We start from the raw sequence: 20,282 nt of genomic DNA on the forward strand, positions 1-20,282 counted from the left end.
AGACTTCTATTGCATATTTAAACTAGGATGAACTTAACTAGATCTTGGACAAGTCATTCAAAACAAGATTAATCACCATTTTTACACCTAATGAACTTTAGAAGAACTAAGACTGAAAAGGGAAGTAAGGATTCTATTGAAACAGCCAAAACCAATTCCTATGTTCATTCTTGCATCTCATAAACATAATCACATGAAATTTGATAACAAGAATTAAATATGGCAGAGGATCATTTCATGCTTGCACACACAAAACCAAGAGAGATCACAAACATTCAAAACTCATAAAATCCAATAACTTAACAAAACTGGAAAACAGAAACTACTGAAATAAAAGAGAAATTACTCCATGCCTTTCGTATATAAGCAAATAGAAGCTAAACATCTTATAAAGCTATATTATATCAAAGAGAAGCATAAACAAACCAGAACTAAAAGAAAACCTTAAAATGCTAAAATAGAAAGGAGAATTACCTTTTTGTCGAGCAGCGACGGGGGCGACAAGAGTTGATGATGAACTACCTTTCACCCGAATCAATTTTTGACTAACGGAAACGACATAAAAATCTAACTACGAGCTCGAACTTCCTCGAAACTTAAGGCGTAGCCGAGGTATCTAAGTGTTCAAGCTCTTGGGGTTGTCAAAAACCCCATTATGGGTGTAAAAAGCCATTGCGGCTGTTCAAAGCCTTTGTAGGTGTAAAAACCCCTGTCTGAAAATAAGAAAATGGGATCCTATTTATAGAAGAAGACCAATCCTAGGGTTTCAAAGTTCAAAATTCGATGTGGGATAGATTTCAAACTTGAATTTCGTTCAAAATGGAGCTTCCAATCCGAATTTTGCTCAAAAGAAAAGAAGAAATCAAAATGGAAAAGCAAGCATGTTACCGTTTGTTTGCAGAGAAAGGTACAAAGGCATTGAACTATTTGCACAAAAATGGAAAAACCACGACTGAGAGCAAACAAAGCGCGTTGAATTTTTACCAAAACAAGCTGTCGTTCGCGTGGGTGTTGGCATAGATTTTGTTTGGTTTTTGTTTTCTCCCCCCCCCCCCCCCCCCCCCCCCACACCAAAAAGAAAGGAAATGGATTTTAAGGCAAAGTGGGCTGGGTCAAGCAATTGAGCTGGTTTAAATTGAAAAAAAACAGAGCTGATTTTTGGAGTTTAAAATGGCTAGGAAAGGAATTTAAGAAATAGCCGATTTGAACTAAAATTAATTTTCCAAATGAGATAAAGAATTATTCAATTAACTAATTAACCTTCTTGAGTTAACAAAGTAAAACACCTATTTGTGATAACTCACAAATCATAGTAATAAAAATACATAGTTAATTGAGACATTTGTTTTTTTTTTTTTATTAGATTTGATTTTCAAATTGAAAAAATAGGCATAATTAATACTTCAATTTATACGTAAAAAATATACGTAATACATATTAGGATATTTTTCCAATAAAATGCAAAATATTGCCAAAAGCTAGTTTAGAGAGTATTTTTGATTTTCTGAGTAATTCTCTTACTCTATTTGCGATTCAAGAAGCTTGACTAATTAATTTGAATTTTCGGAGGGCTAAAATTGGGTGTCAACAGTCACATGTTCTTGACTTGCATTTATTTATACTATACTCATTAGGGCCAATCAGCTTCTGGCTATCTTGTATTTATATACATGGCCAACTATGTTATGTTATGGTCCTGGGATCTGCCTATTATCTTGTGGCTACATTGGTGGGAAATGAGGTAATTTTGGGAAGGGGCCTAGTCTTAGCATTTCCCCGGTGTCTAGTCATGCCTGGGGTTCATGAAACCCCTTGGAACTTGTGCGGCATCGGGAATACGGGGAGCAACGACTCTCCCCTACCCTTGTTATCAAAATCCCTGCCAGTGGGGCCTTGTAATATACATATATATCCATACATAGATAACTTGTGAATATGTTTGATACATATATACATATTTGGCACATGTGTTATGTATAGTTGTAAGTGTGATAAGTTCAGTATCCTTAAACTAACCGGTTTCCTTTTTCCTTTTTCCCCCTCCTTACCACATGGCCACTTGGGCCGGTTCTAAAGCCAACCTGTTGGGCTAGGGCCCAACAGGAAATTCCTACATATTTATCGAGTCCGAGAAAAAAAATAAAAAGGGAAGTTGTCATCAAAAGAGAACACATAGAAGGCCCAACCATGGGTGAAAATGGCTAACTAGGGGTTTGGTACACCCTTAGCCTTCCCCTTCCCTTTATTTATTTATCTGCGTTTTCCTTTTGTTTATAATTTTGTTGTAACCGTATTTGTAAACTTGTAAAAACTCATGTTATATTGGAATCATTTATGATTAGAATTGGACATCTTAGGACTATGGTACTTACGCCGTTTAGTCGACTTTAGGTACCCCAAACATTTTTTTTCAAAGCCTGGATTTAGCATAATGATTTCGTCAAAATAAGCAGATAACCAACAAAACGATTTTTGACACGAGTTAAAAAAATAAGAACTATTTTCAAAGTCACAAAATGTTGCAATATTATTTATGAAACAAAAACGGACTGGTTATTTTTAAAACACACATTCTTTACAAAATTAGACTAAGTTTCCCTATCCAAACCAAGGCTAAGAATAAACGTTTTGGACCATATTCAAAAAAAAAAAAAAAAAAAAAAAAAAAAAAACAAATCTGTCAACGTATGGGACAAAAAGCCCTTGCTGATTTTTTTCAAAAAATAATTAAAGACCCAAAATGGGCCAAGTCCAACAAAAACAAAGGAGTTTTGTGCTCAAGCTCATTCAGGGTAAAGAGTTGATGATATTGGGTATTTTAAAGATTTCATGCATGAGTTTCTTTGGGCCAAGCCCAGAAGAAAAAATGGACGGGCCTTTTTAAGGAAAAGTTATAATTTTTTTTTGCTACAAGTCCAAACCCGAGACCAAATTTATAAGATTTATAAACGATGTATATTTTAATACGCTTCAAACAAAGCATTCGTATATACAAGTTCTTAGATAAGGCGTTCCGAACATATTAAACGAATCGATCTAAACAAAGTATGAGTTAAAGCTTGAACAAACTTATGTACTTAAACATAATAATTTTATATCCTTTATAAATGACATGTATAAAAGGATGACCACTTTTATATATTCTCTTTACAAACAAAATATACCATCCTTATATATAAAGGGATGCTATTTAACCCGGATATTATAAATCCAAATCTAAATACCCTATATATAGAGGGAACAAGTTCAAACTCTTTTCTCAAAAATGATATGCAAATGACAAGATTTTTGCAGGAATAAACACTAAATAAACAGTTCATGCAAATACTTATACATTGGAATTCGAAGGTTAACCGTATAGTACGGATCCTTAATACTGGGGTGCCTAACACCTTCCTCAGGGGATCATCAAAACCCTTACCAACAACTTTAGATTACGAAGGATTTTTCATGGTATTTGAATAAACCCTTCACCCTCGGTTTTCCTAATTTCCTAAAAATTAGGTGGCGACACTTTTAAAAACAAAGTCCGAAAGAGCACAAACAAGTTCGAAGTAGCTTTTCCGAGCGCTAACTCCGCCTGCGAAAATGTGAACCATCACAATAATTATCAAGTAAATCAAAACTTTAAACTCAACAAAGGCAAAGGACTGATGGCTAATGTGAAGAGCTGTGCTTTAGATGTGATGTCAAACAAAGGGGATGAGCATTTTGATCAAAGTTATGAACTAGGGATCACAGTAACAAAGGAACAGTATGGACACATGATGAGTCTATACAACAATTCCAAGGAGAAAATCTGGCTGAAAATGGCAACAATAGCAACAATGCAAGTGCTGGGAATAGCAATTTGAACTTTGCAGGTATAATTGTCTACACTTCTTCTATTGATTTTAGTAAATTGTCATGCAAAGTTTTTAAAAATAAGGCTGACTCTTGGATACTAGACTCAGGAGCCTCAAACCATATGACCTTTGATAGGTATTCATTAACCAATACCACCACATTGCCTTACCCTATACTGATTATCTTACCAAATGGCTATAAGGTGAAAGTAACATTAATTGGTAGTGTTAAGCTTGGAACCAACATTGTCCTGCAGAAGGTGCTTTTTGTACCATCTTTCAAATACAATCTTGTGTCTATCAATTCTCTTACTGCATCTATACCTGATTGTGTTGTCTCTTTTAATGAGTTCTCTTGTATTCTGCAGGCCCCTTCAATGAAGAGGCCTCAAGAAATTGGTAAGGACAAAGATGGGATATATCTTTTATGCTCTAAGTGCTTGAAGAGTAGCAGTTGTTCTGATTCCAACAAGTCAAATAGCAGTCTTAGTTCTCCACATTCTTGCTTGTCTTCTTTTGTTCCTAGTCAGGTTTCTAGCTCTTGCACTCACAATGCACAATGTCACACACATTCCACTATAGATAACATTCTTCATAAGAATAAGTGTTGTTCTAATTCTGTTGTAAATATTGTCAGTTCTGGTAATGAAAGTGGTTCAGTTTATGTTCCTTCTTTATCTTATAAAATTGTAAATGTGAATGTTATTTGGCATAATGGATGGGGGCATGTGCCTTTTGTGAAAATGAGGGAAATAAAATCCATACCAGAAACCTTCTCTACCAAACAACCTTTCTCCTGCACCATATGTCCTTTAGCAAGACAAGCAAGATTGCCATTTCCACAAAGAACCAGTTTTTCAACAAACATTTTCTAGTTACTTCATGTTGATTCTTTGGGGACCATATCATAAGAACACTTGTGAGAATTACAAGTACTTCATTACCCTTGTAGATGACTACAACATGTGTACTTGGACTCAACTTCTGAGCTGTAAAAGTAATGCCTTAGAGGCCATTAAAAACTTCCTAGCCATGATTGAAAACTAGTTTAATACCACTGTGAAAACCTTAAGGACAGACAATGGCCTAGAGTTTGTTAATACTGAAACTATGACCTTTTTCAAATCCAAAGGAATAATTCATAAAATAACTTGTCCCTACACACCACAACAAAATGGTGTGGTAGAGAGGAAACATAAATATCTCCTTGTGATGCAAATCGAGGTGCCAAAATTGGTATCAAGAGTAAGGGTGTGGGCTATCATGGATATGGAAGCTTTCAATCACTGTAAAAACCCTCCCAGGCGTTATGGAAATATAGGATCACCCCACCAAATAGAACCTTCCAAAGGGTAGATCGAGCGAATAGAAACTCGATTGTATAAGTTTAAGAACTAAAAACTTGACTTGTTTGTGATTGTTGTTTGGTTGTATTGAGTTCATCGGGGCTGACGTAGTGGATTAGAACTCCATTGGGAATTTCGGGGCCATGGGTGAGTTTCTATGGTGTTTTTATGTCCATGTGCATGTTTGTTTATTTTTGTGAGGCCTCGGATGAAATGTTGGGTGATAGAGTGAAAAACTGAGAAATATTGCATACTCACTGCCCTGTGGCGGGGGGTGTACCGCTGCGGAACCGCTGTAGCGGCCGGCCTCTCGCCGCCATGGTCATTTAGGAATCGGGGTGTCCACTATGGCGGGCACTGGACCGCTGTAGCGGAACCGCCGCTGGGAAACCACTGCAGCGGGTCCAGGCTCACCAATGCTGGTAGATAGATTGTTATGGTCTACTATAGCGAGCACTTGCCCACTATAGAGAGACCGCCGCAGTGGCGTAACGACCGCTATAGAGGTCGACGAAAAACAATAACCGTGTTTTAAACACTTAGTTCCGAATTCTTTATTCACAAAACTCCAACACAGTTCCCTACAAGTACCTAGGGCAAATTTCCAAGCTAGGGAAAGAATATTCTTGAGAGGGAAGTCTCAACCATTCCTTTCAATCATTATGTTATCTTCTTCATGATTATCATCCTTTTTATGGGTCTTCAATAATGAATTAGTAGTAGTAACCCTAGAACATAATAGATCTTCTATAATTGATGGGTTATGATTGTTATCATTTATTTATCATATAATAGGTTTGGGTTAACTCCTCTTAATCAAGAATTGAACCGTTAAAGTCATGAACTAAGTGAATTGAGACTTAGGGTTTCATAAAAATAGTAGCTTGACCATAGAAACTGCTTGTAATGGATGTGTTGATTAAATATTATTATAAATTGATGGTTAGGGGTTACTAAGGCCATTGTTAGGTTGTTTTACACATAGAAATCATTCACCCATAGGAACGGGCTAAAGAGAGAAGAGTGTTCTTGAACTGATTTTTTTACTAGAGTAAGTATGACTCATTGATCATTCTTATTTCTAGACTTTGAGCGTTCCAAGGCTTTAAGGAAGGGAAAAGCTATAGAAGAGTGATTCACATTGTTCCAGATCTACGTTTGAGGTAGGTTACGGTCTACTTGAGCTAGACTTTGATTAGTTGATTGTATGTGTTGTGAATTCGATAGGAGAAAGCATTTCTAGTCTTCAAACATGATGTGTGTGTGTGATTGAACTCCTATATGCTATTGATTGAGTGACCATGTGGGCTTCGTGCCACTATTCATTGTGTTGAATCTACAGTTTGATGTTGTTGTGATGAGGAGTTAATATGATCTTCTCGGTGTAGTTGTGATACAAAATGATGATTTGAGAATTGAAGATAAGAGGGCAAGAAATACTATTATGTATAGACATATGAAAAGGCACAGTTGACCAAAATGAGGATGTGACATAGATTATGGGCTCGTGGTCTGAGGTCCATTCCAAAAACGAGTGGTACTTGATGTGGAACGCGTCTAAGGTTCTTTCCGGAGCAGAGGATTTATGGCTCGGGTTCGATGAGTATCCGTAACGAGTGGTACATGAACACCATGGGTCCCCTGCAGGCCATGACTACTGAGCAATGACATCAGTTAGCATGTATGTACAACGAGTATATAGTTATTGTTGGAGGAATTGTTCTCGTTTGTTGGTTCCGTTGATTTGATTCTTGATATCTTTGGGTGACTTGATCCATGATTATCCTTGATTGGCTTATTGTTGGATTATTGATTTATTATTGTTGGTTGACTTGTCTATTTTATTGGTTTTATGAGGTATGCATGATACTAATCTTAACCGGCCTATGATATCTACCGGTACATAGTGTTTGTACTGATACTACCTTATTGCATTCTTTTGAGTGCAGATTGTGATCCATAGACCGCTACCCGACCTCACATCTAGCGTTGAGGCCATTTCTTGACAGATTTTGGGTGAGCTTCTATCCATGTCAGGCCGCTGAAGATCTTCCTTTTATGATGTCTAATTCCTACTCCAGACATTGTGGTTATTTGTTTATATAGTTTTTCATTCCTTAGACATGTTTTAGATTAGAGTCCTTGTACGGTGACTTTCGGATTTTGGGTTTGTAATAGTTAGGACTTCCGCATTTACTTCATTATTTTATGGCATGACTTGTTTTGATTTTCTAGTGCTTGAATGGATAATAACTAATTGAATTAGTTAATATAAAAATGGATTTGAATGAATAGATGACTTATGTGTTGGTTCGCCCACTAGGAGTTAGTGTGGGTGCCTGTCATGGGGGGTTAGGTCGTGACAAAGTTGGTATCAGAGCCTTAGATTCTCCAATCTCGTCGTACAAGGACATGTCTAGTAGAGTCTTATGGATCGGTACGTAGACATATGTACTTATTTTTGAAGGCTACCGGACACTAGGAAAATTTCTTTTCTTCTTTCTTTCGTGCTACTTGATTCCAATTGGTATCTGGATGATTCAAAGTGGTATCTAACTATCCTTCATTTTCTCGCAGATGGTGAGAACATGGGCGGTAGCAGCCAAAGGCAGTGGAGCTCATAAAGGGGCGGCCCCAGCTGGGGGCAGAGTCCCAGTAGCAGATCCTGTGCCCTCTAGTGGTTCCTAATGAGGCCATGGGAGATGAAGCCGCACCAGCTCAGCTAGCGGCAGTACCAGTTCCGCAGGGGCTGCAGCAACTCCTGGCATACCAGATGCGATGGCGCAGGTACAGAATTGGTTGCATGGGCTAGCACAGGCCGGGGCTATACCAGCCATCCCAGTAGGTAGGGGCACAGAGATAGCAACCCCAGGTCTGGATAGAGTTCGGGCTCTGGGAGTTCAGCATGCCGCAGCAGAGGTACCTCACTTGGATAAAGTTCTTGGTTTTGAGGCTTTTTCGAGGCCAGTTGCACGGCCAGTAATGACTGGTGAGGAGCATGATCTATTCTAGAGGTTCACTAAAATGAAGCCTCCGATTTTCTATGGTACTGAGTCAGAGGATGCGTACGAGTTCATCACAAAATGTCACGAGAGGCTCCATAAGATGGGGGCAGTGGACAGGTACGGTGTGGAATTTGTGACCTTCCAGTTCTTGGGTGATACCAAGTTATGGTGGAGGGTATATGTGGAATGCAGGCCAGTTGGGTCACCTCCATCGACTTGGGTTCAATTTTATTTAGTGTTCTTGGATAAGTATGTTCCACGTACTCTTAGGGACCGAAGGAAGGATAAGTTTGCTAATATTGATCAAGGAAACTCATCTGTTGCTGCGTACGAGTCCTATTTCCATTCCTTGTCCCGATATGCTCTTCAGTTGCTGCTTACTGAGGAGGAAAGGATCAGACATTTCGTGAAGAGGTTGAACACTGGACTTTAGCTATCACCTCTTCAGCTTATATCCACTGGGCATCATTCCAGGAGGTAGTGGAGCATGTTTGTGTTGTTGAGGGGATTAAACAGGAGAGTCATGCAAAGCAAATAGAGAAGAAAGCTCGAAGGCGTAGGAATTTCAGCAACTCCTTCTCGAGGGGTCAGAGTTCACAAGTGTATTCAGGACGTCCGGTTCAGTCCGCTATGCAGGTGTCTGCTGAGGGCCAATCAGAGGCTAATTATCAGTCTTTAGGTCAGCATGGGGGTTATACTGTTTCAACAGCTTCTGGTCAGCGACCTACGCTGGACCGAGCATGTTACGAGTGCGGTGAGGTAAGGCATATTAAGAGGTATTGCCCCAGAATCAGACAGGGTGGACAGCAGACTCAGTATCAAGCTCCTCAAGCTCCATTTGCACCAGATAGAAGGGGTAAGGACAGTGCTCCGACAAGGCGGGGCGGCCACACCGCGGGTAAGGGCGTCGCTCAGCCTAACTGAGGTAGTCCTCCGGACGGTAGAGGCGGACAGTAGCTCGGAGGGGGCGGGGCTCAGAATGAACAGGGTAATCGCAGTAGTTCACAGGTCATAGAAGGGCGCGGTCATTTGTACGTTTTCCCAAGTAGACCCGAGGCTGAGGCCTCCAATGCTGTCATCACAGGTACTATCTCAGTTTATGATCGGATGGCTTCTGTTTTATTTGATCCGGGCTCTACTTTTTCTTATGTAGTCTACATATTTTGTTGTGGGTTTGTATATGAGGTATGATACTATTGATGCCCATATTTATGTATCTACTCCGATTGGGAATTCGATGGTGGTGGATAGCGTCTACCCTTCTTGTGCGATTACATTTATAGGGTATAGTACTTGGGCGAATTGGATGATCCTAGGTATGGTAGATTTCAATGTCATTTTGGGCATGAGTTGGTTGTCCCCGCATTATGCCATTCTTGATTGTCACTCTAAAATAGTTACCTTGGCTATGTCCGGGGCACCTAGACTTGAGTGGAAAGGTAACCTTAGTCTCCTCCCTAAGAAAGTCATATCCTTCGTTCGTGCTAGGAAGCTAGTGGAGAAGGGGTGGCTAGCTTATTTGGCACATATCCGTGACACCAGTACAGATACTCCACCTATTGATTCGGGTCCAGTGGTACACAAATTTGCGGATGTGTTCCCCGTAGACTTGCCAGGTATGCCACCTGACCGTGACATTGATTTTCGGATTGATTTAGACCTAGGGACTCGTCCTATCTCTATTCCACCTTATAGGATGGCGCCAACAAAACTCAGGGAATTGAAAGAACAGTTGCAAGATCTTTTGAGTAAGGGGTTTATTCGCCCGAGTGCCTCTTCTTGGAGTGCTCCTGTGTTGTTTGTTAAGAAAAAGGATGTGTCTATGTGTATGTGTATTGATTACCGTCAGCTGAATAAGGTAACTTTCCGAAACAAGTATCCCATTCCCCGTATTGATGACTTGTTTGATAGTTACAGGGAGCTTCTATGTTCTCTAAAATTGACTTAAGGTCAAGGTATCACCAGTTAAAGATTCGGGCGGAGGCTGTTCCTAAGACAGCTTTCCGAACCAGGTATGGACACTATGAGTTCTTGGTTATGTCTTTCGGGCTTACTAATGCCCCAGTTGTGTTCATGGATTTGATGAATAGAGTATTTAATCCCTTTTTAGACTTTTTCATGATAGTGTTGATTGATGATATCCTAGTGTATTATAGCAATAAAGAGGAGCATGAGAAACATTTGAGGATTGCTCTTGGGGTATTGTGGGTGAAAGAGCTGTATGCTAAATTCTCCAAGTGTGAATTCTGGTTTTCTTCTGTATCCTTCTTGGGGCATGTAATTTCAAAGGAAGGTATTATGGTGGATCCGCAGAAAATTCAGGCAATTAAGGAATGGGCTAGGCCCACATCAGTGACCGAGATCCGTAGTTTTGTGGCACTGGCTAGCTATTATCGTCGGTTTGTGAAAGGGTTCGCCTCTATTGCTTCTCATTTGACTCATTTAACTCAAAAAGAGGTACCGTTCCAGTGGTCCGACAAGTGTGAGGAGAGCTTTCAAAAGCTCAAGACCTTGTTGATTACAACGCCTATTCTAGCATTGTGTGTGGAAGGGCAAAGATTTTGTTGTTTATTGCGATGCTTCACATTCTGGTTTGGGTGTTATTTTGATGCAGGAAACGAAGGTGATTTCTTATGCTTCTTGGCAGTTGAAAGTGCCTGAGAAGAACTATCCTACTCATGACTTAGAACTGGCAGCAGTTGTGTTCGCGCTGAAATTTGGAGGCACTACTTGTATGGTGTCCATTATGAGGTGTACACTGATCACCGTAGTTTGCAGCATGTGTTCACTCAAAGGATCTGAACTTTAGGCAGCGGAGATGGATGGAACTGGTGAAAGATTTTGACATCACCATCTTGTACCATCCTGGTAAAGTAAATGTAGTGGCTGACGCATTGAGCAGGAAGTCAACTAGTATGGGAAGTTTGTCTAGTTTGATTTCTTCGGACCGTCTGTTAGCTAGAGAGGTTCAAAATCTGGCTAACACTATTATGAGGCTGGATATTTCTAACACGGGAAGGATGTTGGCTTGTGTTGAGGCTCGATCATCATTTCTAGAGCAGATTAAGGCTAAGCAGTTTGAGGATGATATGCTGTGTAGAATCCGTGACAAGGTGTTGCGTGGTAAGGCCAAAGAGGTCGTGATTGACGAAGAGGGGGTGCTGCAGATTAAAGGGTGAGTTTGCGTGCCACGTGAGGGTGATTTGATTAAGACCATTCTGACAAAGGCTCACAGTTCAAGGTACTCTATTCGTCCTGGCGCTACTAAGATGTATCGCGATTTGAGACAACACTACTGCTGGACTAGGATGAAGCGTGATATAGTGGAATTCGTTGCACAGTGTCTGAACTGCCAGCAAGTAAAGTGTGAACATCATAAACCTGGGGGTACACTTCAGAGGATGCCCATTCCTAAGTGGAAGTGGGAAAGAATAGCAATGTATTTCGTGGTTGGTCTTTCAAAGACGTTGGGGATGTTTGATTCTATCTGGATTATTGTTGACAGGTTGACTAAGTCTGCCCACTTTATTCCGGTGCGGATAACTTATGATGCGGAGAAATTGGCGAAAATCTACATTCGTGAGGTGGTTAGGCTTCATAGGGTTCCAATCTCTATTGTGTGCAACAGAGGCACAACGTTCACATCTAGATTTTGGGAGCATTTGCATGAGGAGCTGGGTACTAGGTTGGACCTTAGTACAACATTCCACCCTCAGACTTACGGGCAGTCTGAGCGGACTATTCAGGTTCTTGAAGATATTCGTCGGGCTTGTGTAATAGACTTTGGTGGTCATTAGGATAAGTTCTTTCCATTGGAAAAATTTACATATAACAATAGCTACCGCTCGAGTATTGATATGGCTCCGTTTAAGGCGTTGTATGGAAGGAGGTGTAGGTCTCCCATTGGGTGGTTTGATGCGTTTGAGGTAAGGCCTTGGAGTACTAATCTTCTGAGAGAGTCCTTAGAGAAGGTGCAGGTGATTCAAGCTAAGCTTCTGGCAGCACAGAGTAGGCAAAAGGAGTATGCGGACCGTAAGGTCCGAGATCTCGAGTTTAGAGAGGGAGAGCAAGTATTGTTCAAGGTTTCGCCCATGAAGGGTGTGATGAGGTTTTGGAAAGAAGGACAATCTTAGCCCGAGGTACATTGGGCCGTTTGAGATTCTCAAGCATGTGGGGGAGGTAGCTCATGAGTTGGCTTTACCTCCTGGTCTATCAGGCGTTCATCCGGTATTTCACATTTCGATGTTGAAGAGGTATCACGGTGATGGTTCGTACATAATCCGTTGGGATACGGTGTTGCTAGATGATAACTTTTCATATGATGAGGAGCCTATTACTATCTTAGATAGGGATGTTCGCAAGCTGAGGTCCAAGGAAATTGCCTCCGAGAAAGTTCAGTGGTAGAATCGTCCTCTAGAGGAAGGTACTTGGGAAACAGAATTTGATATGCTTAGCAAGTATCCCAACTTTTCGCCGAGTCAAGTAACTTTTTCTAGATTCCTCATCCTTATCCGTTCGGGGAGGAACGGTGTTTTAATTGGTATCTGGTGTAATGACCTTCTCGGTCGTTATTAAAAAATATAGGATCTCCCCACCAAATAGAACCTATCCAAGGGTTGAACAAGCTAATAGAAACTCGATTGTATAAGTCTAAGAGTAGAAAACTTGACTTGTTTGTGATTGATGTTTGTTTGTGTTGAGTCCATAGGGGGTGACGTAGGGGATTAGAACTCCGTAGGGAATTCCGAGGTCACAAGTGAGTTGGTATGGTGTTTTTATGTCAATGTGCATGTTTTTTTTATGTTTGTGAGGCCTCGGATAAAATGTTGGGTGATAGAGTGAAAAACTGGGAAAAATTGCACCCTCACTGCCTCAGTAGTACCGTTGTGGCGGGGGGTGTACCGCTGCGGAACCGCTGTAGCGGCTGACCTGTCGCCGGGGTGTCCGCTATGGCGGGCACTGGACTGTTGTAGTGAAACCGCTGCAGCGGGTCCATGCTCGCCACAGCGGAGGGATAGATTGTTATGGTCCGCTAAAGCGGGCACTTACCCGCTATAGCAAGACCCCGCAGTGGCGTAACGACCGCTATAACGGTCGACAAAAAATAGTAACCGTGTTTTAAACACTTAGTTCCGAATTCTTTAGTCACAAAACTCCAACACAGTTCCCCACAAGCACCTATGGCGAATTTCTAAGCTAGGGCAAGAATATTCTTGAAAGGTAAGTCTCAACCATTCCCTTCAATAAGTATGTTATCTTTTTCATGATTATCATCCCTTTTATTGGTCTTTAATGGTGAATTAGTAGTAGAAACCCTAGAACCTAATAGACCTTCTATAATAGATGGGTTATGATTGTTATCATTTATTTATCATCTAATAGGCTTGGGTTAACTCCTCTTAATCAAGAATTGAACTATTAGAGTCATGAACTACGTGAATTGAGACTTAGGGTTTCATAAAAATGGTAGCTTGACCATGGAAACTGCTTGTAATTGATGTTGTTACACCCCGTGGTTTTGTACTTTGAGATTCTCCGTGCATTAGTGGTTCTAGGCTTGGATACGGGGGTTGTCAAGGTTAAATGAGATTAGACAAGTTTATGTCATAGTTATAAAGGGTTAAGTTCATGCTTAGCAGGTATTGGACGGATTAAGGGTTGAGCACTATGAGAAAATGTTTCAGGGGAAAAGTGGGTTTTACAGCTGGATATACGGACCGTATAATGTTTTACGGACCACATATCTGGCTAACCTCCACCGTAAACTAGTTCCAGAAAGGGTGAACCACTGGTGAAGATTTACGGACCAATTATACGGACCGTATAATATTTTACGGACCGTATAATTGGCTGACCCCTCATCGTAAAATTAATACAGAGGAGGGGGAATCACTAGTCAGGATTTACGGTCCAGTTATACAGACCGTATAAGTTTTACGGTCCGTAAAGTTGATCGTAAAATCGAGTCAGCCCAGATTTTGTTTAAATTATATATATTCGGCCCTCATTCATTTTATTTCATTTCCAACATTTCCGAACTTCTTGAGAGCTCTAGAACCTTCTCCCTATTATATTTAACAAAACCCAAGTGAAATCCAAGATCAAGAGGCAAATATCAAGAGAATCAAGTGTTGGGAGGCTCACTAGGGTTTGTAGAACCCAAAAACCTGTTTGGTGTTGAAGTTGGGGTTTCACTCAAGTGGGATAGTTGATTTAAAGCTTGCTCTTATGTGATTAAGGTAAGTTTTCACATCTATTTTCATGTTATTAAGAATGTCTAGTTGTTGAATAACTTGATTGAGGAAGAAAGTAAAAGAGGAAGTTCGAATGTGGGTTTGATGATACTATGAGTAATAAATTGACTTGAGTTGTAACTGTTCGAATGTTTTGAGCATAATCTTGTTATGAATGGTGGTAGTGATGACGAGGAAGTATGGTATAAGAGCGTAACTAGAGTTGTGTTGAAATTGTTGTTATGAGTTGAATATAAAAAGGAGTTTTGGGCATTAAATGAAGTCTCTTGATTATGGAATCGAAGATAACGTTATTGTTGATTGGGAGCTATTTTATGATAAAGTGGAAGTCGACAAAATAGGGGAAATGCTGCCCAAATTTCATTAATTCGTTAAATTACGCTAGTTTGAACTTAAGAATGTTTTCAAGACTTAACCTTAGTATGATCCTCTTCAATGTAGACTTTGCAAACTTGGAAGGAGAACGTTAAGTGATTAAGGAGACGTTAAGGTATGTTAAGGCTATCCTTCTTTCATTTTTGGCATGATCTTATGATATGAACCAACAAGTGAGTAAACAAGCTTCCATATTACTCTACTCTTAGAAGCACTAGGAGTACTTCAATCTTTGATGTTCCTGTACCCCTTTTCATGATTATTCCTTCTGTTCATAGGTCTTGAGACTACTTATATTGATGATATTAGCTCAAAGATATCTATCGGAGGCAGTACGACCTTATGTCACTCCGAGAGTTCTATGTATTTATTTTACTTATGCATTGCATTTATTCATACATATGCACATTGACCCGTGACCAAAAGGCGTTATATACGCGTATATTATATGTATATGGGGTATGGGAAAAGGGATAGGTGTTATATATGCATTACCACCTGATCAACTGGTGCACATTGATGATGAGATATGAATCGGGCTGCACGTTCCGCAGTAATGTGTATGATGATGGCCACAGAAAGGCCGATGGGATATGAGATATGGATTGGGCTGAACGTTTCTTAGCACTATGACCTACATGTATATACATAATCTTCATAGAGAGCATGCATATCATACGCCCTCAGAGGCACTTTCAGTTATACATAGTTATTCAGATGCTTACAGATATTCGGTCATGCAGATGTATTCAGTTAGTCAGTTTAATCTTTGAGTTTCAGATTCCTTTCATGATTCTTATGTTTATGTTACTCTTATGCCTTACATGCTCGGTACATTGTCCGTACTGACTCCCCTATTGCTCGGGGGGCTGAGTTCATGCTCGCGGGTTTAGGTAGATAAACTGGCAGTCTAGCTTAGTAGGACTTCCATCCAGCGGTGGTTGGTGTGCTCCATTTGATCTGGAGTCACTGTTCATTTTGGTATGCTATTTTTGAGATACATGTTTATGGGTATGCCAGGGCCCTGTCTCGTCCTTTCTACAACTTTTATTTCAGTAGAGGTCTGTAGACAGTTGTATGTAGATGACATGTGATGTAGCCTTGTCGACTCCTATTCTTTTGTGTACAACATATGCAGCGGCCTAGTCGGCTTGCACCGTTCCTTTTAGTATATATATACAGATATTCTGGCTGTACAGAGTTCATGATGTATCCTTTCTTGAGTCAGTATAGCTCATATTGAGTTATTTATGGGCCCTTGTTATTCAAAGTTATCCAGGTACGTATATAGGGGTGTTTGGTCGCTAGAGATCAAGCACTCGTCACGACTCATCGGTTTGGGTCGTGACATAAGTGTTGATTAAATATTGTTATAAATTGATGGTTAGTGGTTACTAAGGCCATTGTTAGGTTGTTTTACACAATGAAATCATTCATCCATGTGAATGGGGCTAAAGGGAAGGGTGTTCTTTAATTGATTTTGTGACTAGAGTAAGTATGACTCTTTGATCATTCTAATTTCTAGACTTTGAGCGTTCCGAAGCTATAAGGAAGGGAAAAACTATAGCAGAGTGATTCGCATTGTTCCAGCTCTACGTTTGAGGTAGGTTACGGTCTACTTGAATTAGACTTTGATTAGTTGATTGTATGTGTTGTGAATTTAATAGGAGAAAGCATGTCTAGTCTTCAAACATGATGTGTGTGTGTGATTGAACTCCTATATACTATTGATTGAGTGACCGTGTGGGCTTCGTGCCACTATTCATTATGTTGAATCTACAGTTTGATGTTGTTGTGATGAGGAACTAATATGATCTTCTCGGTGTAGTTGTGATACAAAATGATTATTTGAGCATTGAAAATAAGAGGGCAAGAAATACTATTATGTATAGACATATGAAAAGGCACAGTTGACCGAAATGAGGATGTGACCTAGATTATGGGCTCGTAGTCCGAGGTTCGTTCCGGAAACGAGTGGTACTTGATGTGAAACGCGTCTAAGGTTCTTTTCGGAGCGGAGGATTTATGGCTCGGGTCCGATGAGTATCCGGAACGAGTGGTACATGGACACCATGGGTCCCCTGCAGGTCATGACTACTAAGCAATGACATCAGTTAGCATGTGTGTACAATGAGTATATGGTTATTGTTCGAGGATTTGTTCCCGTTTGTTGTTTTCGTTGATTTGATTCTTGATATCTTTGGGTGACTTGATTTGTGATTATCCTTGGTTGGCTTATTGTTGGATTATTTATTTCGTGTTGTTGGTTGACTTGTCTATTTTATTGGTTTTATGAGCTATGTATGATACTAATCTTAGTCGGCCTATGATATCTACTGGTACATCGTGTTTGTACTGATACTACCTTGCTGCATTCTTTTGACTGCAGACTGTGATCCAGAGACCGCTACCCGATCTCACATCTAGCGTTGAGGCCATTTGCTGATAAATTTAGGGTGAGCTTCTATCTATGCCAGGCCGCCGAAGATCTTCCATTTATGGTGTCTAATTCCTACTCCAGACATTGTGGTTATTTGTTTAGACAGTTTTTCGTTCCTTAGACATGTTTTAGATTAGAGTCCTTGTACGGTGACTTTCGGATTTTGGGTTTGTAATAGATAGGACTTGCGCATTTACTTCATTGTTTTATGGCATGACTTATTTTGATTTTCTTGTGCTTGAATGGGTAATAACTGGTTGAATTGGTTAATATAAAAATGGACTTGAATGAATAGATGACTTATGTTTTGGTTCGCCCACTAGGAGTTAGTGTGGGTGCCAGTCACGGCGGGTTGGGTCGTGACAATCACCCACAAAGTTTAAAGCATTATGCAAGATTTATTAAAAGAGCCTTTAAGGTCCATAACATGCTCAAATGGATTTATGAGGGAAGTGATGACAAGGAAGAAGGTCATTAAGGACTTAGGAGCATACTTCCAACCATCATGGGCTTGGAGAATTTAAAGAAAGCTTGGAAGCAAGACTTAAAGATTGTTAATATGCTCAAATGGCTATTTTTATAATTTGATCATTCTTTTAATTTGGTTATTTTGCAAGACTAGTATAAATAGTCTTTAAGTCTTTCACATTAGAGTTAGTTAGTTTTTGGATGAACATTTTGGTTTAGGCTCCTTTGTGAGTTTTAGGGAAATCTTCTTATCTCTCCAAGTTGAACCCTCTTGATTACTTGGGTAAGTTTTCCTTGTATGAGTTCAATTTCTCGTTTCCCTTGGAGTAATCTAATGATTCTTGCATTTAATTGTTAGATCATCCCTTCTTTTCTTCTAAAATGTATTCTCCCTCCTTTCTATTTCTTAATCAAATTCTTGTATCTTATAATTTTGTTTCAATTTATTATTATTCCATCTAGAATTACCTCACCTTGAGACTGCTAGATCACTCTTATTTCAATCCAAACTACCCATCAAATACTGGGGAGAGTGCATTCTATGTGCTACTTATATCATTAACAGGCTCCCCACTTCATATGAGAACAGAGAATGTCCTTATGAATTACTATACCAAACAAAACCATCCTATTCCCATATGAGAACTTTTGGCTGTCTGTGTTATCCAACCATTCCTAAACCACTTAGAGACAAATTCTAGCCAAGAACAACACCACTTATTTTCCTTGGATACCCCTTTGGATCAAAAGGATACAAAGTACTCAACCTATCAACCCAGAAGGTTCACATTTCTAGGGATGTTGTCTTCAAGGAAGATGTCTTTCCTTTTGCTATTACTCCTGCACATTCTTCTCTTCCTTTAATTGCAAATGCTATGCCATTTATTGATGTCATTCCTGTTGAACTGCAAAATGTACCTACTAGCAGAGACAATGTTGAGAATCCAGGAACACTATCAGCTGACACCTTATCTGACCATCCTACCACTTCATTGAACCAACCAAATGAAAATTCTCTTAACACTAGTTCACTGCCACCACAAGATCCACCTTTAGACCACCATCAAAACTCTGACCATAATGTGACAAACCACAATTCTTAGATACCACTAACTAGACCACAAATATCTCACAAACTTCCCACCTACCTCCATGATCATATCATACCAGACACCATTGTCAAGCCAAACACCAATAGGAACTTTTCCCTTAGTGCACTTTTTTCCAAACACCAACATATACCACAAGATACACTGAACCAAGAGAGTCAGATTCTTGTTAGAAATATTTGCACTGACAAGGAACCTTCATCATATGAAGAAGCAGTTGTCAATCCTACATGGTAAACAACCATGACACAAGAATTTGAAGCTTTGCATTCCAACAACACATGGAGTCTCGTGCCATTACTACTAGAAAAGCAAGCCATAGGTTGTAAATGGGTATATAAGGTCAAACACAAGGCTGATGGATCCATTGAGAGATTCAAAGCAAGACTTGTGGTTAAGGGATACACATAACAAGCTGGGATAGATTATACAAAAATATTTTCTCCAATTGTCAAGCTGACAACTGTGAGGGCATTGTTGGCCAATGCAGTGCAAAATGGCTGGACTATATTTCAACTTAATGTAAACAATGCATGCAGAACTAGATGATGAGGTATACATGATAGTACCACAAGGTATAGTAGTGACTAATACAAAGCTGGTTTGCAAGTTAAACAAGTCCCTTTATGGGATAAAACAGGCAAGCAAACAATGGTATGCAAAACTAACTGAAGCACTGCACTCTAGAGGCTACACGCATTCTTTAAATGATTACTCCTTGTTCCGCAAAAAGTCTGGTGATTCAGAAATTTATGTAGCAGTGTATGTACATGATGTGATCATAACTGGCACTCACATCTCTGAAATTGAGGACTTAAAGGCCTTCTTGCATGATAAGTTCAAGATCAAAGACTTAGGAAGGTTGCACTACTTCCTAGGACTAGAAGTACTGTATAAAGAGGATGGACTTATTATATCATAGAGAAAGTTCTTACTGGACCTGTTGAAAGAGTATGGAGTATTGGAGATGAGCAGTTACCTTTCTCCATTGGACCCTACTATCAAACTGCAAGCCAAAGAAAGAGTGGCATTGTCTGACCCTACTTACTATAGAAAACTCATTGGGAAGCTGAATTTTCTCACTAATACAAGGATGGACATAGCCTATAGTGTGCAACACTTAAGCCAATTCATGCAAGATCCTAGAGAGTCTCACTTGAAAGCTGCATTTCATTTGCTCAGATATCTTAAGGGTGATCCTACTATTGGAAATTTTTATGTCAAAAACTTCAAACCATACTGTCAAAGCCTACTGTGACTCTGATTGGGCTGCATGCCCAGATTCAAGGAAATCTATGACTGGTTACAATGTTTTACTGGGAAACAGTCCAATAAGTTGGAAGTCAAAGAAATAAGAAACAATATCATTGTCCTCAGCTGAAGCAAAGTACAGGGCACTAAGGAAAGTGGTAGGTGAGCTTGTGTGGTTGGACGGGTTAC

General features: G+C 39.8%; 1 protein-coding gene across 1 annotated transcript; it reads left to right on the top strand.

The window, feature by feature from the left end:
• Positions 1-7,969: 7,969 nt before the first annotated feature.
• Positions 7,970-18,836, top strand: LOC132611894 (uncharacterized). Its single transcript, XM_060326253.1, has 7 exons — positions 7,970-8,180; positions 8,585-9,052; positions 9,480-9,988; positions 10,486-10,709; positions 11,192-11,309; positions 11,553-11,881; positions 18,530-18,836. Exons 1-7 carry the CDS (start codon positions 7,970-7,972, stop codon positions 18,834-18,836), a joined length of 2,166 nt encoding a protein of 721 aa, XP_060182236.1.
• The last annotated feature ends 1,446 nt before the right edge of the window (positions 18,837-20,282 follow it).

The sequence above is a fragment of the Lycium barbarum genome, chromosome 9, assembly GCF_019175385.1.
Source record: "Lycium barbarum isolate Lr01 chromosome 9, ASM1917538v2, whole genome shotgun sequence".
Taxonomy (NCBI): Eukaryota; Viridiplantae; Streptophyta; class Magnoliopsida; order Solanales; family Solanaceae; genus Lycium; species Lycium barbarum.